This window comes from Malaclemys terrapin, chromosome 13 (assembly GCF_027887155.1).
Source record: "Malaclemys terrapin pileata isolate rMalTer1 chromosome 13, rMalTer1.hap1, whole genome shotgun sequence".
NCBI lineage: Eukaryota > Metazoa > Chordata > Testudines > Emydidae > Malaclemys > Malaclemys terrapin.
This window is the reverse complement of record NC_071517.1, coordinates 14441368-14462096: the sequence shown is the minus strand read 5'-3', so window position 1 is coordinate 14462096 and position 20729 is coordinate 14441368. Positions and strand designations below refer to the sequence as shown.

The window sequence follows — 20729 nt, the reverse complement described above, 5'->3', positions numbered from 1 at the left end:
AAATAGGGCACTAGAAACCAGGATTCCTGGGTTCTGATGCAGTCTTGTCTTTGAGCAAATAACCTATGCCAACTTTTTCAAACTTGGGTGCCTAAAATGAGAGATTTAAATCCATATATAGGGACCCTAAAGAAAAGTGTTTTGAGTTTGAGGTCCAACTCCCATTGATTTCAATGGGAGCTTTGGGTACTTAATACAGTTTTATTCAGGCCTCTGATTATGGATTTAAGTATCCATCTTTAGGCACACAAATTTGAAAATGTTGGCCTTAACTTCTGTGCCTTAGTTTCTCCATCTGCAAAATGGGGATGATGATAATACCCATCCACCTAACAGGTGGTTTGAGGATTAATGTTTGTTAAATGCTTTGAGATGTTCATGTGAAAGGGGTTCTAGAAGTACGAAGTATTATGACATGCTTAACGTCTGAATGTTCTGAAATGGAACATGTTGAATGGCTAATAACTTCTAGGGGGCAAGGAGATACCTCAAGAAGACTATCTCTTTTATATCAGATCGTACTGGCATATAGAGTGTTCTCAAGTTGGCTTTCAAGCAAAAAAGTTGATTAAATCAAGTAATACTAATAAAATATAGCATGTTCTGATGCTGCAAAATATGTACAAAGTCAAAGCTAAGATACTGATATAAAATAAACATCTTGGCAGAAGATAGCTAATCTCAGAGCAGATACTTTTCTTGCAAAAATATTCTTTTCCAGTGACTTCACTTCGTTACTCATATGGCCTAGCCAGTGTAATGTAAGTGCTGTCGTTTTGTCTAATGGATGCTGATTATATTGTGACCATTACTGCACCATTCATGAAAAGATATTTTATGATTAGCCCAAAGAATTGACTCTCTGTGCTTCAACCAATCAGAAACTAGCAGATTTCTAAGCATCTAGTTGTTATTCGTTTTCAATGCTAAAAAGAAGATTGTAATTTTTTGATCTTCACATTTTAAATATAAAGTGAACATAAAAATGAGAGATTTTGTTAAGATAGAATTAAAGATTGTGGCCTCTTCTCCGTACTTGTCTGTATCCCCTGGTGTGATCGACTATTCTGGAACAATAAAACAAAGTCCAATTTAAAATAATTTTTATTACTTCCACATTGAATCATGTTTTAATTTCATACTTTTCTATATGTAATTATTATTGTATTTTATTTACAGTGGGACAGTGTGACAGGGTGGACTAGGCCCTGAGGCCTCCTCCCTGCTACACCCTATCCCAGAAAATGTCAGTGGAGAGGGACCCCCCAAGCTCCCTAGAGCAGCTGAGTGGGATGAAGCCAATCAGGAAAGAGGCTGCCGGGAGTAGCCAATCAGGGCCCAGCAGGCCTGTATAAAAGGAGCTGTGGGGCCAGCATAAGTTCAGTCTGCTGTGAACTGGGGCAGTAAGAGATGGTTCTGGCTGGCTGCAGGAGCTGATAGGGACTAGGGGAGTAAGGAAAGGACTTCTGGCTGGCTACAGGAGCTGCAAGGGCCAAGCCAGGAAGTTGGTGCTAGGAACTAGGGGAGCAAGGAAGGTGCTCCTGGGTGGCTGTAGGGACTCAACAAAGATAAGGGCTGTGGGGAAATGGTACTGTAGTTATTTAAAGGGATGTGGCTGCTCTGGATTGGGGCCTGGAGTAGTGGGTGGGCCTAGGTCACACACTCACACTCACTCACTCTCTCTTTAGACAGGTTCAGGGAAGGGACTGAACAGATGGTGTTTAGACAGGCTCAGGGAAGGGACTGAACCTAGAACTGTTATCCCACCCCTAGAAGGAGGCTGGACTGAGACTGACCTAGCTGGAGGGCCAGAAGACTAAAGATCAGGTGAAGAGTCATAGACTTGTAGGACTGGAAGGGACCTCAAGAGGTCATCTAGTCCAGTTCCTTGCATTCATGGCAGGACTAAGTAGTATCTAGATAATCTCTGACAGATGTTTGTCTAACCTGCTCTTAAAAAATCTCCGGTTAGGGAGATCCCACCACCTCCCTAGGCAATTTATTTAGTGCTTAACCACCCTGACACTTAGGAAGTTTTTCCTAATGTCCAGTCTAAACTGCCCTTGCTGCAATTGAAGCCCATTGCTTCTCGTCCTACCTTCAGAAGTTAAGGAAAATAATTTTCCTCCCTCCAACTTGTAACAAACCTTTTAAGTACTTGGGAGGAAGCCCTGGGGGTACTGCTCCATCCTAGAACAGGAACCTGTGCACATAAGCATGCCAAGTCAGGTACTGAGATAGGTCCTGCTGATCAGACTCGAGGACCAGGGAGGGCTGCAGAGATGTTGCCAAGGGAGGGGTAAAGTGATGGGTCTTGTTGGATTGTGAAGGTACTGAGCCCAGAAAGAGTTGCAGGATGTTACGGAAGACTTTGAGATAGGCCCGGTTGGACAGTATACCCCAGGAGGGGTTTGTTTAGTTTAGTTTTGTACATGGACTATACGTGACTTGGATGGAGGGTTGAGTCACTGAAGACTCGCCTGATGACTCTGGCAGCTGATGCGGGGGGCACTGAGAGCAGAGGAAATTGAAAAAACTGCAGATGCATTTGACCAGAAAGGGTGCTCACAAGAGATGGGTGCCACACCACTACACCCAGATTAATCTCTGCTGTAACTAAGTCACCAAAGTCAGTGTATTCAGACCAGAGATGCATACTGTTCTTTTTTTTTATTATTATTATTATTATTATTACAGGAAGAATGAGGGACAGTGATAAGGAGGCCATGTAGTTGAGTGAGGCACATGATTTTGGGGGTGGGAAGCAGAGAAGCAAGGGGAACTGGAAATTTGGCTTCTGATCTCCATTCTGTGTTCCTGTGATCTTTGTCAAGTAATTTAGCCTCTCTGTGTCCCCATTTCCCCATCTGTAAAATTGGGCTAATGCTCCTGATCTCCACCTCAGGGGTGTTGAGAGGTTTAATCAGTTAATATTTATGAAGCGTTTTAAATGTTTGGATGGAAGGTGTTATAGAAATGCTATATATTACTATTGGTTGAGATTAGACAGATACAAAGTTCTAACCTATGTAACTATAGCAGGTTATTTACCCAGGATGGAGCACTAACTAGCCAGTCAGGATTTGCATTTTCCAAATAACATATTACCAGGTGCAAGGTCATTCCAGGATATCCATTCACACTTGGTACTTTGTGAGATGTCATGAGAGAATAAACACATGACACACATTAGTCATGTTTCTTAATGCACTCCTGGACGGTGCTCAGATACTATGGTAATGAGCATGGTATAAGAACCTATACAGGATAGAACAGAATCTGGTTTGATGCAGTGCCAATGTATTGCAACAGACGGAGATTCTGAAATAGCAGCATCTCACTACATTATCATGTGGATATTTTGACACAATCACTCCTATATGTTACATTTTGAAGTACGGTTGTAGGTCTACTTGTATGGATGTTTGAGACTGCACTATGATTATCCTGGCGTGATCAGGTTTTGAGGTGGTGCTCTCTTGTGGTATCTCATCACAACGTTTTGAGGTGTTACCATTGCATTGCAGCAGGACATTTTGAGGCAGTGGGTGTCATTGATTTGTTACAGCGTGATGATAGTCTTAGGTGGGTATGGTGGTGTAATGGTTTTGAGGTGGTGGCCTCACATTGCATCACAGGAAGATGACCTTTGGAGGCAATGACATGGCATGAGATCATGATGTGGTGACCTTCTGAGATGGCAGCAGCAGTATGAAAGCAGTTTTGAGGCATTTGGTGCATGGTGATGATGGGGTTAAGGTAGGATTGCATTTGTGGCCCCACACCTCCCACTGTAGCACAGCTAGGCCAGGCCCAGTCACTCCCTGTGTGGGGATCCAACAGTTCCAACTTTGCCCCCTCCTAAGGAGAAAGTTGTGGAGAGAGACTGGATATTCATCTGGGGTTTGTAGTTGAGCCAATCAGAACCAAGTCAGGTGAGTGACAGACAATCTTTCCATTCAGCAACAAAGGAACACCGGCACCAAAGGCAGACGACCCTCTGTCAGAGAACGTATTTCTCGACCAATCAAGTGTAGGGGCAGGAAAGAGGGCGGCCTTTTACCACTCAGAATAGAGGCTGAGGCGGGACAAAGCAGAGAGTGGCGGCTCTTCGCCCAACGGCGGATGGGATCGGGTTTGAACCGTCCAATGAGATGGCCGGAGGGGGGCGCGTCTTTTTGCGGGTATAAAACCGGCTGCTGGGGCAGGGGGCGGCGGCGGCTGCAGCAGTTGTCACCAGCAGCGGGGAGTGGAATTCATCTCGCCGGCCTCTCGCTCGTCTCTCCCCGCCATGACCACCACGACCACCTACAAGGGCGTGGACCCCAACGGCAGGAACAGCTCCAGGTCGGTGATATGGGGGGTGTGTGTCAGTGCGGGGCTCCGGGGGGAGTGGGCCCGGGATTCGGGGGTATCAGTGCGGGGCTCCGCGGGGAGTGGGCCCGGGATTCGGGGGGGTGGGGGTGTCAGTGCGGGGCTCCGGGGGGAGTGGGCCCGGGATTCGGGGGGGTGGGGGTGTCAGTGCGGGGCTCCAGGGGGAGTGGGCCGGCGGGGTATCAGTGCGGGGCTCCGGGGGGAGTGGGCCCGGGATTCGGGGGGGTGGGGGTGTCAGTGCGGGGCTCCGGGGGGAGTGGGCCCGGGATTCGGGGGGGTGGGGGTGTCAGTGCGGGGCTCCGCGGGGAGTGGGCCCGGGGGGGTGTCAGTGCGGGGCTCCGCGGGGAGTGGGCCCGGGATTCGGGGGTATCAGTGCGGGGCTCCGCGGGGAGTGGGCCCGGGATTCGGGGGGGGGTGTCAGTGCGGGGCTCCGCGGGGAGGGGGACAGGGCTGACTGCCCTTTGGGACCGTTTGCCCGGGGGGAGGAAGAGCTGTGGCCGGGCCGTCAGAGTGAGCCAGCGGCGGGGGGCCGGGCGCTGAGGACTCCCCCTCCCTGGGGTTGTGGTGATGGGCTCCCTCTCCCGGAAGATGGGGGGGTATCCGGGGTTCAGGGGGAGGCAGGACGCTTTACCCCGTCCCTGGGGCGGGGGGCTCCGGTCCAGCCGTGCGGGGCCTTGACTGCTCTCCCGGGGTTGGCAGGCGGCGGGGATGCGGCCGCACCCAGCCGGCATGTGCTGCCCGTGGGATTCGCTTTTTCTCACTGCGAAGCCCTGACGCAGTTGCCTGGGGATGAGCAGCAGCAGGGCTGGGATCGCGGCAGACCCGCCCCGGGCTGCTGCGGGCGGCTGTGACTGCTCTCCGAACAAAGGAAGGAAGCTCGCTGCCCAGCCACGCAGCCGGATTCGCCTCTCAGTCCCTCCCCAAAACCCCGGCACCGTCCTCGCTGCGGTCCCTTGTGCCGCTTGGCTTCTCCAGTAGTATCTTGTTCCTTACTCCAGCGGTGCTGTCCCGGGAGGGTTTCCCATACTGGGTGGGGCTGGAGCAGGCTCTATTGTCTCTTGTCGGTAGCCTCTCTACCTGTTAACCTCAGCAGGGAGCAGCGGTACACTTGTAACTCATCACGCATTCATCTAAGAGGCTGCTCCGATTCGGAGACATTTGCTGTAACTTTATGGAAGATTTGATCCTGCCAGGGTTTAAGGTGTCTCTATTGTTAAGCTCATTGTGTCCCGTTATTTCAAATGGATTACAGGCAGCTAGATCTCAAAGAGCATGCTCCAGTGCTGGGGGAAAGTGAAGGCACTACTTCACTGAACATCCTTTCTCCGCTGATCAAAACCCGCAGTGTTGCATTGGCTATTCTTGGAGGGGGGGGGGGGTTCCCCACATAGGGAGCCATTTTGAGGGGGCAGGAAACAAGGTCTGTGAGACTGTTGTAGAAAAAGGGATGAGGGAACAAGAAAGAGCATGGTTTGTCTAGAAACAAAGAACTTAATGCATAGCATTTCTTAAGAATCGTCTCAAACTAAATTGAACTCCTGTATTTCAATCCTGCAGTGTAAGACTAGCAGTGTATAAATCATGCTCTTCTGGGCAGGGTGGAACTGAAGCAGATTTTCTTTTTTGTAAGCCATTGTTTTAAACACGCAGAAATTTCCTATTGAGCATTTGGGAATTTAAAAGGTCTCTCTCTGTTGCAAGAGCATTTTCTTCATGGAGGTGAGGTTGGTTTCTCAGCCTGTTACACATTTCATTGGATTTCATGCAAAGAGCAGTGCCTTTCTGAAAGTGTGGCTGTCAGCTGTTGCAGGGCGAATGCAAAATCCTGGGGTTGGGTGATGAGTAAAAAGCTTTTCAGTTCACTCTTAGCTGGGTGACTGAATAGAATATCAGACCTTATGTTGAAGCTACTCTTAGCAGTTTGCTTGGCTACCCTTTTGTATTTCTGCTTGATTCACCAGGCTGTCTTAAGTCTGTTTGACATCAGTCTGCCGAAGAAATGGTTGTCACTGCCCTGTCAAGCAGGGGGAGATATGGGTTGTAGTTGCAAGCCCTTGTTTGAACACTCTGCTCTAAGAACTAATAAATGTGGCAACTGATGATATGTAAAACAATAATAAAGTTTCCACATTTGAACACTTTCCCTAGAAGTATAATTTCTCTCTATCAAATATAAGATTAAATAGATTATTTTTAATTGACTATCTGAACAGTTATACTGAACTACATACCTCAGAAAGGGGGAGTAGGAAATCATAAAGGTATATGTGGATTCTTAAAAGTTGTTACTTTTAATCTACTTGGTCGTCTGGATTTCCCTACTGTTCCCTAATGTTCAATTTGTAGGGGAGAATAGGATTCTATACAGAATCCCCACCATACACTAAGGAGCAGTGCAACTGTTAAGTATTCCCCTCTAAAGATTTCTTATAAATAAGTTTTAAAAACTCAGTTCAGTTCTAGGATATTAAACAAATGAATTCACACCTACATAGGTGTTGTGTTGCTTGCCATTATGCTGCATTTGAGGTTAGCAGGGTAAAGAAGTGATTGATGTCTTGTGTTCTGCCTTTAGTATAGTAGGCTTAAGGTCTGGAAAGATCAGAATTAATTCCTGGCAGTTGTCATCCATGAGTCAGAGGCTCACTATTCCAGCTCTGTTGTATTTGTGTTTGAATTTTTGCATAGTGAGACTCTACAGACCTTTCTACTATGAACTGTAGGCTAAGGACCAAAAGTTTGTGAAACTGCACTAAAAAGGATTGGGATGCTGTCCACTTCACTATTATAGAATCATAGGACTGTCCATCTTTCATAGCTTGAATCTGAACTTTATGAAAGCAATTTCATTTGATAATCTGAATCGACAACTTTGTCAGTATTTTGAACTTCAGCTGAGCGCGGTTCATGTTTACCACCACTTATGAGGCTAGATGAGACTCTTCTGAGATTGCTTTGGTTTTCTTAGCTGTCACTTTTGATGAGCTAAAGGGATGCTATGCTGAAGAAAATAAGCTTTGAATTCCTTCAGCCATAAGTGTTGCGCTTTCTTGCTTTCACTTCTTGACTTTCAGGAGGAGGTACCAAACAGGTTTCTTCATGTGACTTCCTGGTCAAGATCTCTGTGTGTGTGTGTGTGTGTGTGTGTGTATATAAATGCGTTTTTTTTTTTTTTTTTTTTTTTTTGAAGCTCTATAGACATGCCCAGGACTCTTTTGCTTTGCAGCTAAACTCTGCCCCTTAATAATCCCTGCTCAATACAGATGGCACTCAAGCAATTTTTACTTTAAAGCTTTTTGGCTCATCTCTTAATTCAGGAACTTGCTGCATGTTTGGGTTTTAAAAAAATTGGAACAGTTCCAAATAGTCTGGAACCTAGACATGATCAGTGGTACAAATAGTACAGTGGTTCATGAGCCCAATGTTGGTCTTCGCCACATTGCTCATTTCAAGATTAATTTTGATGGGGTGTTTTAATGAATTTGGCTGTTTAGTAGTTGAAAGATTGGACTCTGAGATAAATAGAAGGCTTTTTTGGCTCTGAGTTTGAAAAATGTAGCATCTTTCATTGATCCGGGACACAAGGATAAATGGAACTGACTGTTCTATTTTTCCTTGTTTGGCTGTCTTTAATATTTAGTGTTGTGAATTGTAGTCTCTCTTCAGTCCTCCGATTAGCCACCAAAAATATGAATAGCAGTGACCAAACAAATGTCTTTGTGCTGTCCTGAAGTACGTTGTAGGTCCAGGAGTGAATTACAAGTGTAACCCATTCTTGGTGCCCATCTAGTGCTTGACTTCTGAGTGCCAACAAGTACAGTGCTGGTCAGTGTTATTTACCTGTCTACTGTGAATTGATTGTGAAATCTAATTGCCTTATGAGTAGCTTTAGAACACTATGAAACTGGGCTGAATTTAACCCTTGTTTAACCCATGTAATTCTATTATATTACAGTTCTCAGAGACATCAATCCCTTTGCTTACCCAACCACCTTTTGTATAATACTTCAGTAACACTGGTGGTAAAATTCTTGAAATATAAGATTGTCACATTGAATCTTTCTGCAGGGTACTGCGCCCTCCAGGTGGAGGTTCCAATTTCAACTTGAGCTTTGATTTGCCAAAAGAGCAGCCGGTGCGAAGGAACAAAATGGCATCCAACATCTTTGGTCTTCCTGAAGAGAATCCAATTTCTAGGGGTGGCTCAACAGGTAAAGCTTCACTCTGGTTTCAGTGTCTATTCTAATGTCTAGTGACTATTCTAATTTTGTAATGCTTTATGGAAAAGGCTGAGAGTGACCCCTTGAACTGTGGATCAGAATCATTAGCATCCTGTAGTGGATGCAGCTGATGACTTCATAGTACAGAGGAAAGATGGTTTTGTAGTTAAGGCACTGGACTGGGATTTGGGCAATGGGGACTAATCTCCCATCTCTGCCACACATTTTCTATGTGACCACGGACCTTAGTGTCTCCCTGTAAATCAGAAAAAGCAGTACTTCTGCCTCAGCGGTGAGACTGAGGATAGATTCACTAATGTTTGTGAGGCATTTTAATATGGCAGTGTTGAGAAGCCTAGATGCCTAGGATGAAATCTTGTCCTGCTAGGATTTTGCTAGTTCATCAGAAATAAAGCTTTGGATACCTGTGCCAGTCTGCTTTCTTGTAGGCTGACTTTACATCCTAACTAAGACAAACTTCTGCTTTCAGGGGCCATGCCCGGAGGTGTCAGAGAAGATTCTGAACCATCTGGACCACAAAGGATAAATGCTTCTGATGCAAACTGTGGGGACTTTGTAGATCCAAAGGTCAGTGACTATCAAAAGCTTGTGCTGTGCTTGTGGCTGCTTAACCACTGTTAGTAAGATTGTATGGTAGGAAAAGGGCCTAAAGGCAGGTAGGTGGCTTTATTGTGGCCTCTTACTTTCTACCTGGAGAAAGAGATGCAGGGAGATTTCATACTAACATGCTGTGGGCAATCAAACTAAACACTGAGTTATAGATTTTTAAACTGGGTGTTCAGTAACATTTTCTGGCTTGTCCCATCGCAAAAGTCTGGTAATGGTGAGGAAATCCCATGTCTTAGCCACAAGTTCAATATCATTACCAGCATTTGCTTGTAAAGTTCAAGCTGCAGTGCTTTTTAATCAATGGGGGGGGGGGGGGGGCGCGCGGGAAGGGAAGCGTTGGGGATGCCAGCTCTGTGCTGGAGTGTAAAACAAGTAGCCTGGATGCTTGTGTGAGGAGTTCCCTGGCTGTCATCTACGGGGGCAGCAGATGCATTAACCTCTGTACGTGGTCTAGCTTCTTGGGGGGAGGAACAAAGAACCATGCTATTAGCACAGGTTTTTGCTTAGTATGAGATTCCAAATCCTGGAGAAATAAGAGAGAATAGTAGCTTCTCTGCACATAGCAAAATTGGGGAGGCTAAAGCAAACTTCACATCTGTGATTAAATTCTAAAAACTAGTCATCTCTCCATCTAAAATTCAGTAACTTTCAAGAAAAGATAAACTGGGCAAAGTATAGCCCCCAGATATGATGACAGGGCAACAGATAAGTGTCTGGAGACCTACTGTTATTCATATTTAAATGGCATCTAAGTCACAAAGACAGATTAAAGTTGACTTTTCTGATCCACAACAAGACTTGAGTGTAGGAAATGTCTTGTTTGCTGAATTGGAACGTAGTGACTGTCAATTTCATCTGGTGGTTACAGCAGAAAACCAAAGTAAGCTGTTTGGTCTAATTCCGTTAACTGTTTAATTGTATTACATATTCTGTAGCCTGCAGAGGCTGACTTTGTGAACATAATTCCTATCCCACAGAATGCTTCACTTGCACAGTAGCTGTATCTGCAAGCAGTTTAAACTAGTATAGTGTAGTCCAGTCCAGAATTTAAGAGGTACATATACATGCTTCAGCCTGACTCATGTAATTCTATTGACGTCAGTGGAGCTGTCAGCTTACACCTGAGCAACAGGCGCACAATTCTGTTAAGATTCATTAGCTCACTGTTAAAGGGCTGATCTGCATCAGGGAAATGACCTAGTACTGTATCGATTGCCAGCAACAGTTTCATTTTCGGCCCCAACCTGGTGTTAAACTGTCTATCTGCTTCAGTAAAGAAATTTTCAATGCTGTTACAGAAAATGTAATTGGGACTGAGTGGAAGGTGAGCCACCTTTTGAGAGAGCCAGTGTCGGGGGGGAGGGAGGGAAAGCGGGTAAGCTTCCTAGAGCAGAGGGGGACAAACTGAAAATAATTACCTACAATATATTAAAAACTGACTTCATCACTTCATGGCTGTAAAATGTAGCTCGTGTAAAGTTATCAAAGTGAACTCTTTCTAATGAAATGCTAGAGGAACAGTGTTGGACTAGTGCTCTAGCCATCTGGCTCCTGCACATATGGGCACAAGACAAGTTTCCATGTCATTGTAATTCTGGCCTCATTGTAATTCTGGCCTCTAGAGTGAGAGTAGCATCTATGCCAGAGGTCGGCAAACTACAGCCCGTGGGCTACATCTGGCCCAGGGAATCATCCTGCCCAGCCCTTGAGCTCCTGGCCGGGGGCGCTAACCCCCAGCCCCTCCCCTGCAGCTATTCTGCTGCACAGGCAGCAGTCTGGGTGGTGGGGCTGCGCACTCCTGCAGGGCAGTGCGACAGCGTGTCTGGCTCTGGCCAGGCGGCACAGCTGCCAGACATGCTGTTCTGAGCAGCATGGCAAGGGGGTGGGGAGCGGGGGGTTTGATTAAGGGGTAGGGGTCCTGGGGGGCTGTCAGGGAGCAGGGGGCAGTTGGATGGGGTGGAGGTTTGGGGGGGCGGTCAGGGGATGGGGAAGGGGGGTTGGATAAGCATGGGAGTCCTGGGGGGGGCCTGTCAGGGGGCAGGGGGTGTGGATAGGGGTTGAGGCAGTCAAGGAGCGGGGGGTTGAATAGGGGGTAGGGTCGGGGGGGGGGGTTGGGTGAGGGGTCCCAGGAGGGGGCGATCAGGGGACAAGGAGCAGGGGGGTTGGATGGGTTGGGGGGCAGTCAGGGGTGCGGAGGGGTCGGATGGGGGTGGCAGGGGCCAGGCTGTTTGGGGAGGCACAGCCTTCCCTACCCGGCCCTCCATACAGTTTTACAACCCCAGTGTGGCCCTTAGGCCAAAATGTTTGCCACCCCTGGTCTATGCCCATTCAGTTCTTACCACTATGCTCTTATAAATGGACATGTCTGTATTTAAAAACACAGATGTCTAACTCATTTCTCTGATCAGTTGGCAAAATGTCATTGTAGAAATTTGGTTGAATAGACCACCTCCATAGGCATGACTTGCAATGTTTCTTCTGATCAGCAGAATACATGCATTGTCCACAGTGCCACCTTGACATCTGATCTGGAAAATCCAGCATCCCAAGATTGCTTCCTGTTTCTGCATTTCCCCCAACTCAGAGGGCTCTGGCATAGAGAAGCATGCTAGACTAGCTTTGTTTAGCAGTTGTTGCTAGGTGGGGCCTAGTGTTCAGTGCTGCACACTGTATCTAATATTGAAAATCCATTGCAAAGTACAGGAAATAATGTGTGTTCTCTCTTCTAGGACGGGGAAAGCGGTGAAACTTTTGGTGAGTAACTCTCCCTTTCTGGTGTCTAACCTGTAAGAAATCTTTCAGGAACAAATGAAGTTCTGGTGTATTTGAGGTGCTGAAAGGAGATATTGAATATAATCCAGCCTGTGGTGACCTCTTAGATCGAAAGGGTGGTAACTTGAATATTTCCAATATTTGGTTAGATGTAGATTGTAGAATGCCTCTGGTTTTTGGTTTTTAACCCAGTGAATTTGGGGTCACAGCCTGTTCCTTTGCCAGCAATAGAGTTAGTGCCAAGAAGTCTGCATTTGGGACTAATGGATTAACTTGAAACCCATGTTACAAGGGAAATGGAGTTGGGGGAGGGACAATCCTTAGATGTATTGACTGCTGCACTGCACCATTTTAAGTTTAATACCTGCATTTTATTTAACCTAAATCAAATAAATCTTAATGTGTGACTATGGGAGTTATGAAGTTTTCTAAGACTTATTATTAGCATCCTTAATTATCGGGGATGCCACAATGGATCATTAGTACTAGGATTTTAAAATCAATGTAGATGAAGCTTTGTAAGTGACTTTAGTTTCTGAACGTTTTGCTGACACTTAAGAGACTGAGTTCAAACGCCATGTAAATATTAAGTTGTGTCTTTAGTTTTGTTTAGAGTAAATTCAAAATAAAGTGAGATGAAATGTGACTAAGTCTTGCTGATCTTTGTAGCTATTTATCCAGTATATGCCGTTATACAGGCAAAATGGTCTTTTAGCTGTTGAGCCAAGTGCACAATAAATGGATAGACTTTGTCTCAGAGTGAAGGTAATTGCCAGAGTGTCCCGAGTTGGCAGCAATCACAAGAAGCAAAATCCATCTGTTAATAGTCAATGACTACCTGCAAAATGTGGCACTTGCGACTCTGATCCAGAATGAATAAGCAGCTCCTAACACTGTCCTCTGGTCAGACAGGATTTGCACACTTGAAACTGAATACTTTAAAGAGCCACACTTGAACATGAGTCAGTTACCTGCTTCCAGAAGGGACTTTCAGAGCGTTCATAAGGTTCATATTTTCATCAAAGCTGAGCTTTCTTCACTAATCCAAATGGATATTCAATAACAATAGGGATTTGTGTGTGATTCCTTAGGGCAATGGTGTCTACCCTGTGCCCATTAAGGCTCTTAATTGTGGCCCTTGAGGAGGGTGACTGTTAAGTGGAATTGGTATTTGATTATAAATTGAAAGTCTATTAATATTCATGTAATCTTTTGACAAGCCTCTTGGAAACCCTAGGCTCGCTCTTGTTTCATGTGTATTCATGACATTTTTAATCTGATTCCAAGTTCATTAAGCTAATAGTTTTTCTCTTGGTCTAGCACTCAACTTTATTGGACTATCATCTGAATAGCCTTGCTATTCATGCACTGATGATATCTTCCTCCTGAGAAGCTGAGTTACAGTGCTTTTTCTCTATCTGGAGGTCACTGAAAGCCTTGTGGTCTGTCATTAGGGGCATGGGCAGCTTGAATCTCTTAGTTCCTCAGTGACCAAGTAGATTTAGCTTCAACTCTGTTAATCGATCTTTTGGCAGGGACCTCTTCTTAAATGCTTTACCTAAAACCTCTTCAGGATTGGGCAAGCCTAATGGTACTCAAGTCAGAAACAACTTGCCTTTCCTTGTAGAACAAAAATGGTTACCATCAAATTAAACAATACTTGTAATAAGTGTTTTCTATAATCTGATAAGCTTTCTGTATTTTAAATTTTGTGTATTGGATGGCACTTGGTAATTTTCACGGTTATACCAGTATAGTTAGGACCACATGGAAATGGAAACTCATACCAACAGATTTCTTTAAAAATAGATACGATTGCCAAAAAACAACAAATTGGCAGGGAGACTCAAGGACAAGTATAGTCGTAAAGTGATTCTTAACTCCTCTTTATTTCAAGTGCATGGTGTCCTTTTAATGTCTCTTATCAACTAGTTTTGCTGAGCAGGAGTTTATTAGCAAAATAATCCATGTAAATATGGAAAAGCATTCATACCTTTGATCATGAATAGTCTCTTCCTCCAGGGTCTAGGTGAAGTCTAATGCCTTTCCCACCTTCTTAAATTTACACTAGAAATAGCTCATTTCCTGATTAGAACAAATATTCATTTATTTTTACCCCAGTACTTCCCTCAGTGCTACTTTCCACACCTGTAAGCTTTAGCTTCAGGATGAAGATCAGCAAAGCTGTTAACAGTTACATTTCCTGAAAGGACTTCTCCTTAAAAGTTTTAGGAGAAAAATCTTTTCTCCTTCTTAAGTAGCAGCTATGGGCTGGGCTTGACATCTGGTAGCCAAACAGGAAGTGTTGGTGTGGGAAGAGTATCTAATGCCCCTGACTCAATTATGCAGCTTTCCTTAATGTTTTCCTGTGAGCTATTACTAATGTGGTTTAATTAGCATTGCAGTGCTGGGCTCTGAGACTAGGGTTAGAAACTATTGAGGCAAGAGCATGAGTTTCAATATTTTTAGGAATGAACTTTCTCTCTATTTTGCCAACACCATTACTAGCAGCAAATGTGACTGCTACAAAATATTCATGTTGTAGCTCTGCTCATAATTGAAACCCCAGGGCTACTGGAATAGTTACTTCTAACTGCACTGGATAGTCAGTCAACCAATTTCTCACTTCTTGGTTTGCTTCTTGTAGATGGCCATGTCAGTGAAGTAAACAGCCATTTAAGCAGCAAGTGAACTGGAGTTGGTTTTCCTGACACAACATTACTGGAAAGTGTTTTGGTTTAATAAATTGTTGTCTTCACAACTTATTCTGACCAGCCACAAGCAAACCACTCAGACTTAAACCTAATGCTATTGACATGCTTTGGAAGAGAGTGTAAGAACCTCTACAACTCAAGAGCAGAAATGCTAGGAAGGCACCTCCTGAGTGTGAAAAGTCCCTTGTGAACCCTGGCAAATCACTGAATTTCTCCTCTTTTCTCTCCTCCCACCCCCACCCCCCAAATCTGCTGTGGCAAATAGAGTATGGTCAGAACTGCACAGCACTGTCACTGAGCTATCTCACAATGTCTCTTGATACTCCTGTGAAATGTTACATCAGTCATGTAGGTGAATGTTCCATGTCCCATGTCGCTCATATTTCCAGTCTTGTTCTGATATTTATTGTATAATGTCTTTGGTTTTTGAATGGTTCATGGAGGAGTGAGTTTAGACACCTCTGAAGGGGAAAGCTTTTTGCATTTAAAGTTCACTATCTCAGTTTGGGGTGGTGTTACAGGCACTAAATCCTGATGGGTAAGTGTCTTCTCAAAGGATACTCTCTCTAAAATGGATCGTATTCAAATCTAGTCCATCCCCATCCTAAACAATTCTGTTCACTCTTCTGAATTAAGACAAGCTGCTTTATGACGAACAATGGTGCTTTTACTAAGCACTCAATCTTCAGATTTTTACTGGTTTTAAATTGATCAGGTACACACATCTTCAGGATAAAATCTCATTGGGTTCTCAAGGAAAAACATGTTTTCAAAAGGGTATAGTCTGTCTGCATTATGGCTCCCAGAACTGGGTTCATAGGATTCATTTACTGTTCACTTAAAGTGCAGACAACAGAGCATTCAGTTCTTAATATGAATCAGCAGTCTGTACCATAATATATCTCAGTTCTGCTGAGTAGGCTGGCAGGTTGGTTGGTGTGCATGAGTTAAGAATGGTGTCAGCCTGAGGCTTCCTTAGGATCTAGAAGTCTGCTGCCTGGTTTCAATGTGCCTATGAGCTAATGGTTCTGGTAGTAAATCATTATATTCTAGATTCTCTCTCTCCACTTTAACATCCAGATTTGCTCTTTCAAATAAATGTCTTATTAGTATTTTAACTAGGGCTATTTTCTGACACTGTCAGGAAGAAACTGTCAGTGTCTACTTAGTTCAGTGACCAGTTTGGAGCCATTGGCTTATCAGTGACCTGGAGAGCTGCTGGATCTCACTTCCAGCTGATACATCAGTGTAAACTGCTTATCCACAAGCAGTGGCTCCAGCTGCCATAGGGGTGTTGATGAGGCTATATCCAAGATATGATCAAGACTGGAAAAGCTTGAGAACACCATTGCAATAAACAGCACTTGACTCACGTGTACATAGTATTGCAGGGGTCGGCAATGTTCGGCACGCGGCTCGCCAGGGTAAGCACCCTAGCGGGCTGGGCCAGTTTATTTACCTGCTGACGCAGCAGGTTTGGCTGATGGCAGACCCACTCGCTGCGGTTTGCCGTCCCGGGCCAATGGGGGCGGCGGGAAGCGGCACGGGCCGAGGGATGTGCTGGCCACTGCTTCTCGCCGCCCCCATTGGCCCGGGACGGCGAACTGCGGCCAGTGGGGGCCACGATCGGCCGAACCTGCCGCATCAGCAGGTAAATAAATAAACTGGCTCAGCCCACTAGGGTGCTTACCCTGGCAAGCCGCGTGCCGAACGTTGCCGACCCCTTTACTATTGTATGTAGTGCATTGGTCTGAAACAGTGGTTTTCTAATCTGTTTCAAGCTTCTGTTGCTTCAAAGGAATATGGATGCATTCTGTAAAGTGTAGGCAGAGACGGTTCTAGGTTTTTTGTCGCCCCAAGCAAAAACATCTTTGGCTGCCCGTCACCCCAGCCCTGGGATCTCTCACCTCCTCCCCCCCCCCCCCCCGCCACCCCAGCCCTGGGCTTCCCACCCGCTCCCCCCTCACCTCCAGCCGGTCCAGCGCTGGCAGGGTCGGGGTAAGCAGCGGGGCTCCCGGGCCGCGCCTCAGCCCAGGGTCCCTCCACCCTGGGCTCCTGCCTCCAGGACCAACTGTGACCCGGGAGGGCAGAGCTGAGGAGGGCTGGGGCAGGGCAGCCCCAGAGGGAGCAGAGCCCCAGAGAGCAGGACATGGCCCCCGCCCTCTATGGCCCTGCTGCTGCTTCTGGCCGCAGTCCTGGGCGGCTTGGGTTGCTTCACCCAGCCCCAGCTGCGGCACTGGGGCGTGGTCACCTGCAGGCGCCTCCCTGTGTCCTGCAGGGCAGCCCCCAGCCTGAGTCTCTCCCGCTCAGAGCTTGCCCGGCCCGGCCCAGCCACGCCACAAGGTGCGGCGCTGCTCCCCCACGGTGCAAACAGCAGCGGCCCCAGGGCGCCCCCCATGCACAACATGCTGCTGCTGCCAGGGCCGGCTCTAGGCTTTTGCTGCTGGAAGCAAAGCCTCCCCCCCCCCCCCCCCCCCCCCCAAAGCCAGAATGCTGCCCTTGAAAATGTACCGCCCCAAGCATGTGCTTGGTTTGCTGGTGTCTAGAGCCTGCCCTGAGTGTAGGATCCATTTATCCAGTCCGTTTCTAATCATGCATTGTTACTTCAGATTTTACTATATAAAAGAAGCTTAATCTCTTTGCTGGATCATTGGGAATTTTATGTATTTCTGATGCATCAACATAAGAATTAATTCTCTTCCATTGGTCTCACATAGGTGAAGTTTGCTTCAAGATGTTTAAAATGCCCTGCTCAAAGTTGTGTTCTTGATTAGTTTGCTGATCAAATACCTTTCATTTAGTCTACAGACCTGAATAATAAACTTTGTCCAACAGGAATCTTTCATCAAAACAAGACTTGATTGACTTGTCAAAAGGTGTGTGTGTGTGTGTGTGTGTTTGCTACTCCTGATGCTTATTGCCACTTAACCGTGACCTATTCTGTTTAGTTACAGCAAAGCCCACAATCCTCTTCATACTTCCCAAAATTCTGAAATAAACTTAAGTAATCAAGACTAGACCTCTGAATAGCTGAGAATTTGGGGGGGAGGGGTGCATTTTCTTGAACTTCACAGCACACACATGCTGGATTTTGAGCAAACATGTGACGCCCTTCCCCTGAAATTCCAATAAATTTTCCCACAAATAGTAGATGAACTACCTGGATTGTCCTAAGAAAGCGGAGGGTCTGCTGTTCTGGGACAACTATATGGAAGCTGTCACAAGCTGCAGCAGAAGCTAATTGAGGTGCCTCACTCCTTGCACAAAGATTCACTTAATTAAAACTCCTTTCCCAGAAATGTCAATGGCTATGAATGAGACAGGCTGGATAACTGACTGTAATGAATAGAAAACTCAATAGAGTTGAATCCCTAGCAAGCAAAATTTTAATGAATGTGCTACGTGTGTACAGTTCCTGCATGTGAGGGCATGTTTGTTTTTTTTATTTAGGGTCTTTTAACAGCATTAGAACAAGATGAAATGGTGCACTCTTTTCAAGAGATGTAAGCTTCAAGCAGGCCCACACACTTTAATGTGAATCTATTGAAGGCTTGTAGACAAACTGTAAACAAAGACCACAGAGGTTTAGGAAGGGATTAGGCATTTTCTCATTCAACCTAGAGTCTGTGGCTCCAGTTTGTGTATTATGCTGTGAATATAACATTTAAAACTGTTAAATGCAGAACTCCCGTTCAGACCTGCATTGTAGTGGCTTAGTATTCAACACATGCTGAGACTTTTCACTAGGAGCCATTAACAGGTTTGATGATCCATAACATGCATGACCACAGGGGTGCTGGAACAATTTGTATAGTGGGGGTGCTGAGATTCATTGAAACAAACTGTAAACCCCATATCTGATGGAATCCACTTCAAGCCAGGGGTGCAGCAGCACCCCTAGTTATAGCACCTATGCATGATCATACGAATTGTGATTACTTCTTGCCATGAATTGCTGGCAAGTGCAGTTTTGATGGTAATTGAACTAAATTGGTCCCTAAATGACTATAGCAGTGACTGGCAACCTTTCAGAAGTGGTGTGCTGAGTCTTCATTTATTCGCTCTAATTTAAGGTTTCGTGTGCCAGTTATACATTTTTAGAAGGTCTTTCTATAAGTCTATAATATATAACTAAACTATTGTATGTAAAGTAAATAAGATTTTTTTAAATGTTTAAGGAGCTTCATTTGAAATTAAACTAAAATGCAGAGCCCCCCTGGACTGGTGGCCAGGATCCGGGCAATGTGAGTGCTACTGAAAATCAGCTCGCATGCCACAGGTTGCCTACCCCTGGACTATAACCAAGTGTAAGATGTGATAGTCTCTCAAGGAAATGTATTTGTTACTCCCCAAAAAGTTAATGCTGTCTTGCCAGCAGATGTTGAAGCAGAACTTGGGGGAGGGGGGACTACCTGAGAGAACTGGAGATTTCCCTTTCTTCTTTTCCATATCAAACACCCTAAAATCTTTTCTTCTAGAAAACATTGAGGCTGACGTAGAAGCTGCTCCAGGCCAGAGTGAAGAAAAAACCCTGCCTGCTGCACCTGTTCCTAGTCCAGTAGCACCAGTACCTGCACCATCCAGGAGAAATCCACCTGGTGGAAAGTCCAGCCTAGTCCTCGGTTAAACCTGTTCCTTTCTGACTGTTTTGAACTCGTGTCTGTTTCTTTCCCCCCATGCTTGTGAACTGCACAACTTGAGCCTGACTGTACATCTCGAATTTCTTTCATTAAAAAGAAGCACTTTATGTACTGCCATTCTTTCTTTTTTAAAAAAAAGAACAAGTTTTTTCCATTTCTGTTTAGTCTCCCCTGGATCTACTGGAAGTGACATGAGTGTTTTCTAGTAGTAAACATGCGGGAAAGCAGGAGGGATAGTGATGTATTTCAAAGGAGACTAGATTGGTTCTAAGTGTGCTTAGAGGGTTTTTGTATGGAGATTTTTAGAACCTCTTATAGTCAGCTTTACAAGGGTTTAGAATTCTAGTTGACCAGGTCAGCAAACAGTCAATGAGAGCAGTCCCCTTCACCGCACACAACTGTTGGTTATCCAAAACTGAATTGACTTCCATGTGGTAAATGTCTCCAGAACAGTACAGAAGTGTGATCTAGTATGCCATGCTGCCTTTAACAAGGAGTATCTTAGAGTTGGACCATTATGAAATGGGGCATGTGCCATATTTAGGGCTGAGATTCCTGTCCTAATATTGGGGAGGGATTTGGGTGTACAGCCAAATCTTAAGCCAGTAAAGGTGGAATGAGGTGTGGATCATACAAGAGTGGTTGTTCAAGTAAAAATTACAAGGGCATTTTATTATAAATGACTCAATGCTGTGCATGATCATGCTGGTGCTTGACCATGAGGTGAAAATCTCATCCTTTTAAAATGTGTGTTGTAACTTCACAAAGCTGGACTGTTGCTTAAAAGTAAATAATATAGAAGTTTTGAAGCAGTGTTTCCTGTGTGGGTTTTATTTCAATGTTTTCATTTGTATTTTGCCTCTCTCTAGTATGGTACAGCATGCCTGATCTTTCCTTTGAAATGCTTCCCTTTGTTGTTATAGCAATAGTTTAATTAACCTATGTGTAAATAAACAAAAACACAGGAGGGTTGTAAATCAAAAAACATCCCACAGGAGTTCAGAGTGGAAGGGTCATCTCTGATCACCCTTGTGCTCCACCTCCTCCGTATCCTGTCAGCCAGGGCTAGCCCATGATCTGAAGCATGATGGCTTACAGTCCTTAAAGGTAACTAGATGTGTAATTCTCTCAGAATGGCACTAAGATCTTATCCAAATGACAACTTGTGGCAATGAGTGCCACAGGCTAAATACTTCTCTGCATGACATTTTTCTGTAGGATGAGAAAGGAAGTAAGTGCCGGATGGACCAACTTTTATACCAATCACTATGTTCTAGAGGCAAGCATATCATGACTTAGTTTGTTGCTATTTTTCCCCTCTTTTATATATGCTAACTTTATTTTTTTCAAATGGAGCAGGGAAAAGGGGCTCCAGTATT

At 45.1% G+C, this 20729-nt stretch overlaps 1 protein-coding gene across 1 annotated transcript; it reads left to right on the top strand.

Moving 5' to 3' along the window:
* Positions 1-4208: 4208 nt before the first annotated feature.
* On the top strand, positions 4209-20159 carry JPT1 (Jupiter microtubule associated homolog 1). The gene is made up of 5 exons (XM_054047912.1): positions 4209-4347; positions 8443-8585; positions 9085-9182; positions 11954-11978; positions 19189-20159. The coding sequence occupies exons 1-5, from the start codon at positions 4292-4294 to the stop codon at positions 19335-19337; spliced, it is 471 nt and encodes a 156-aa protein (XP_053903887.1). The 5' UTR covers positions 4209-4291; the 3' UTR covers positions 19338-20159.
* The last annotated feature ends 570 nt before the right edge of the window (positions 20160-20729 follow it).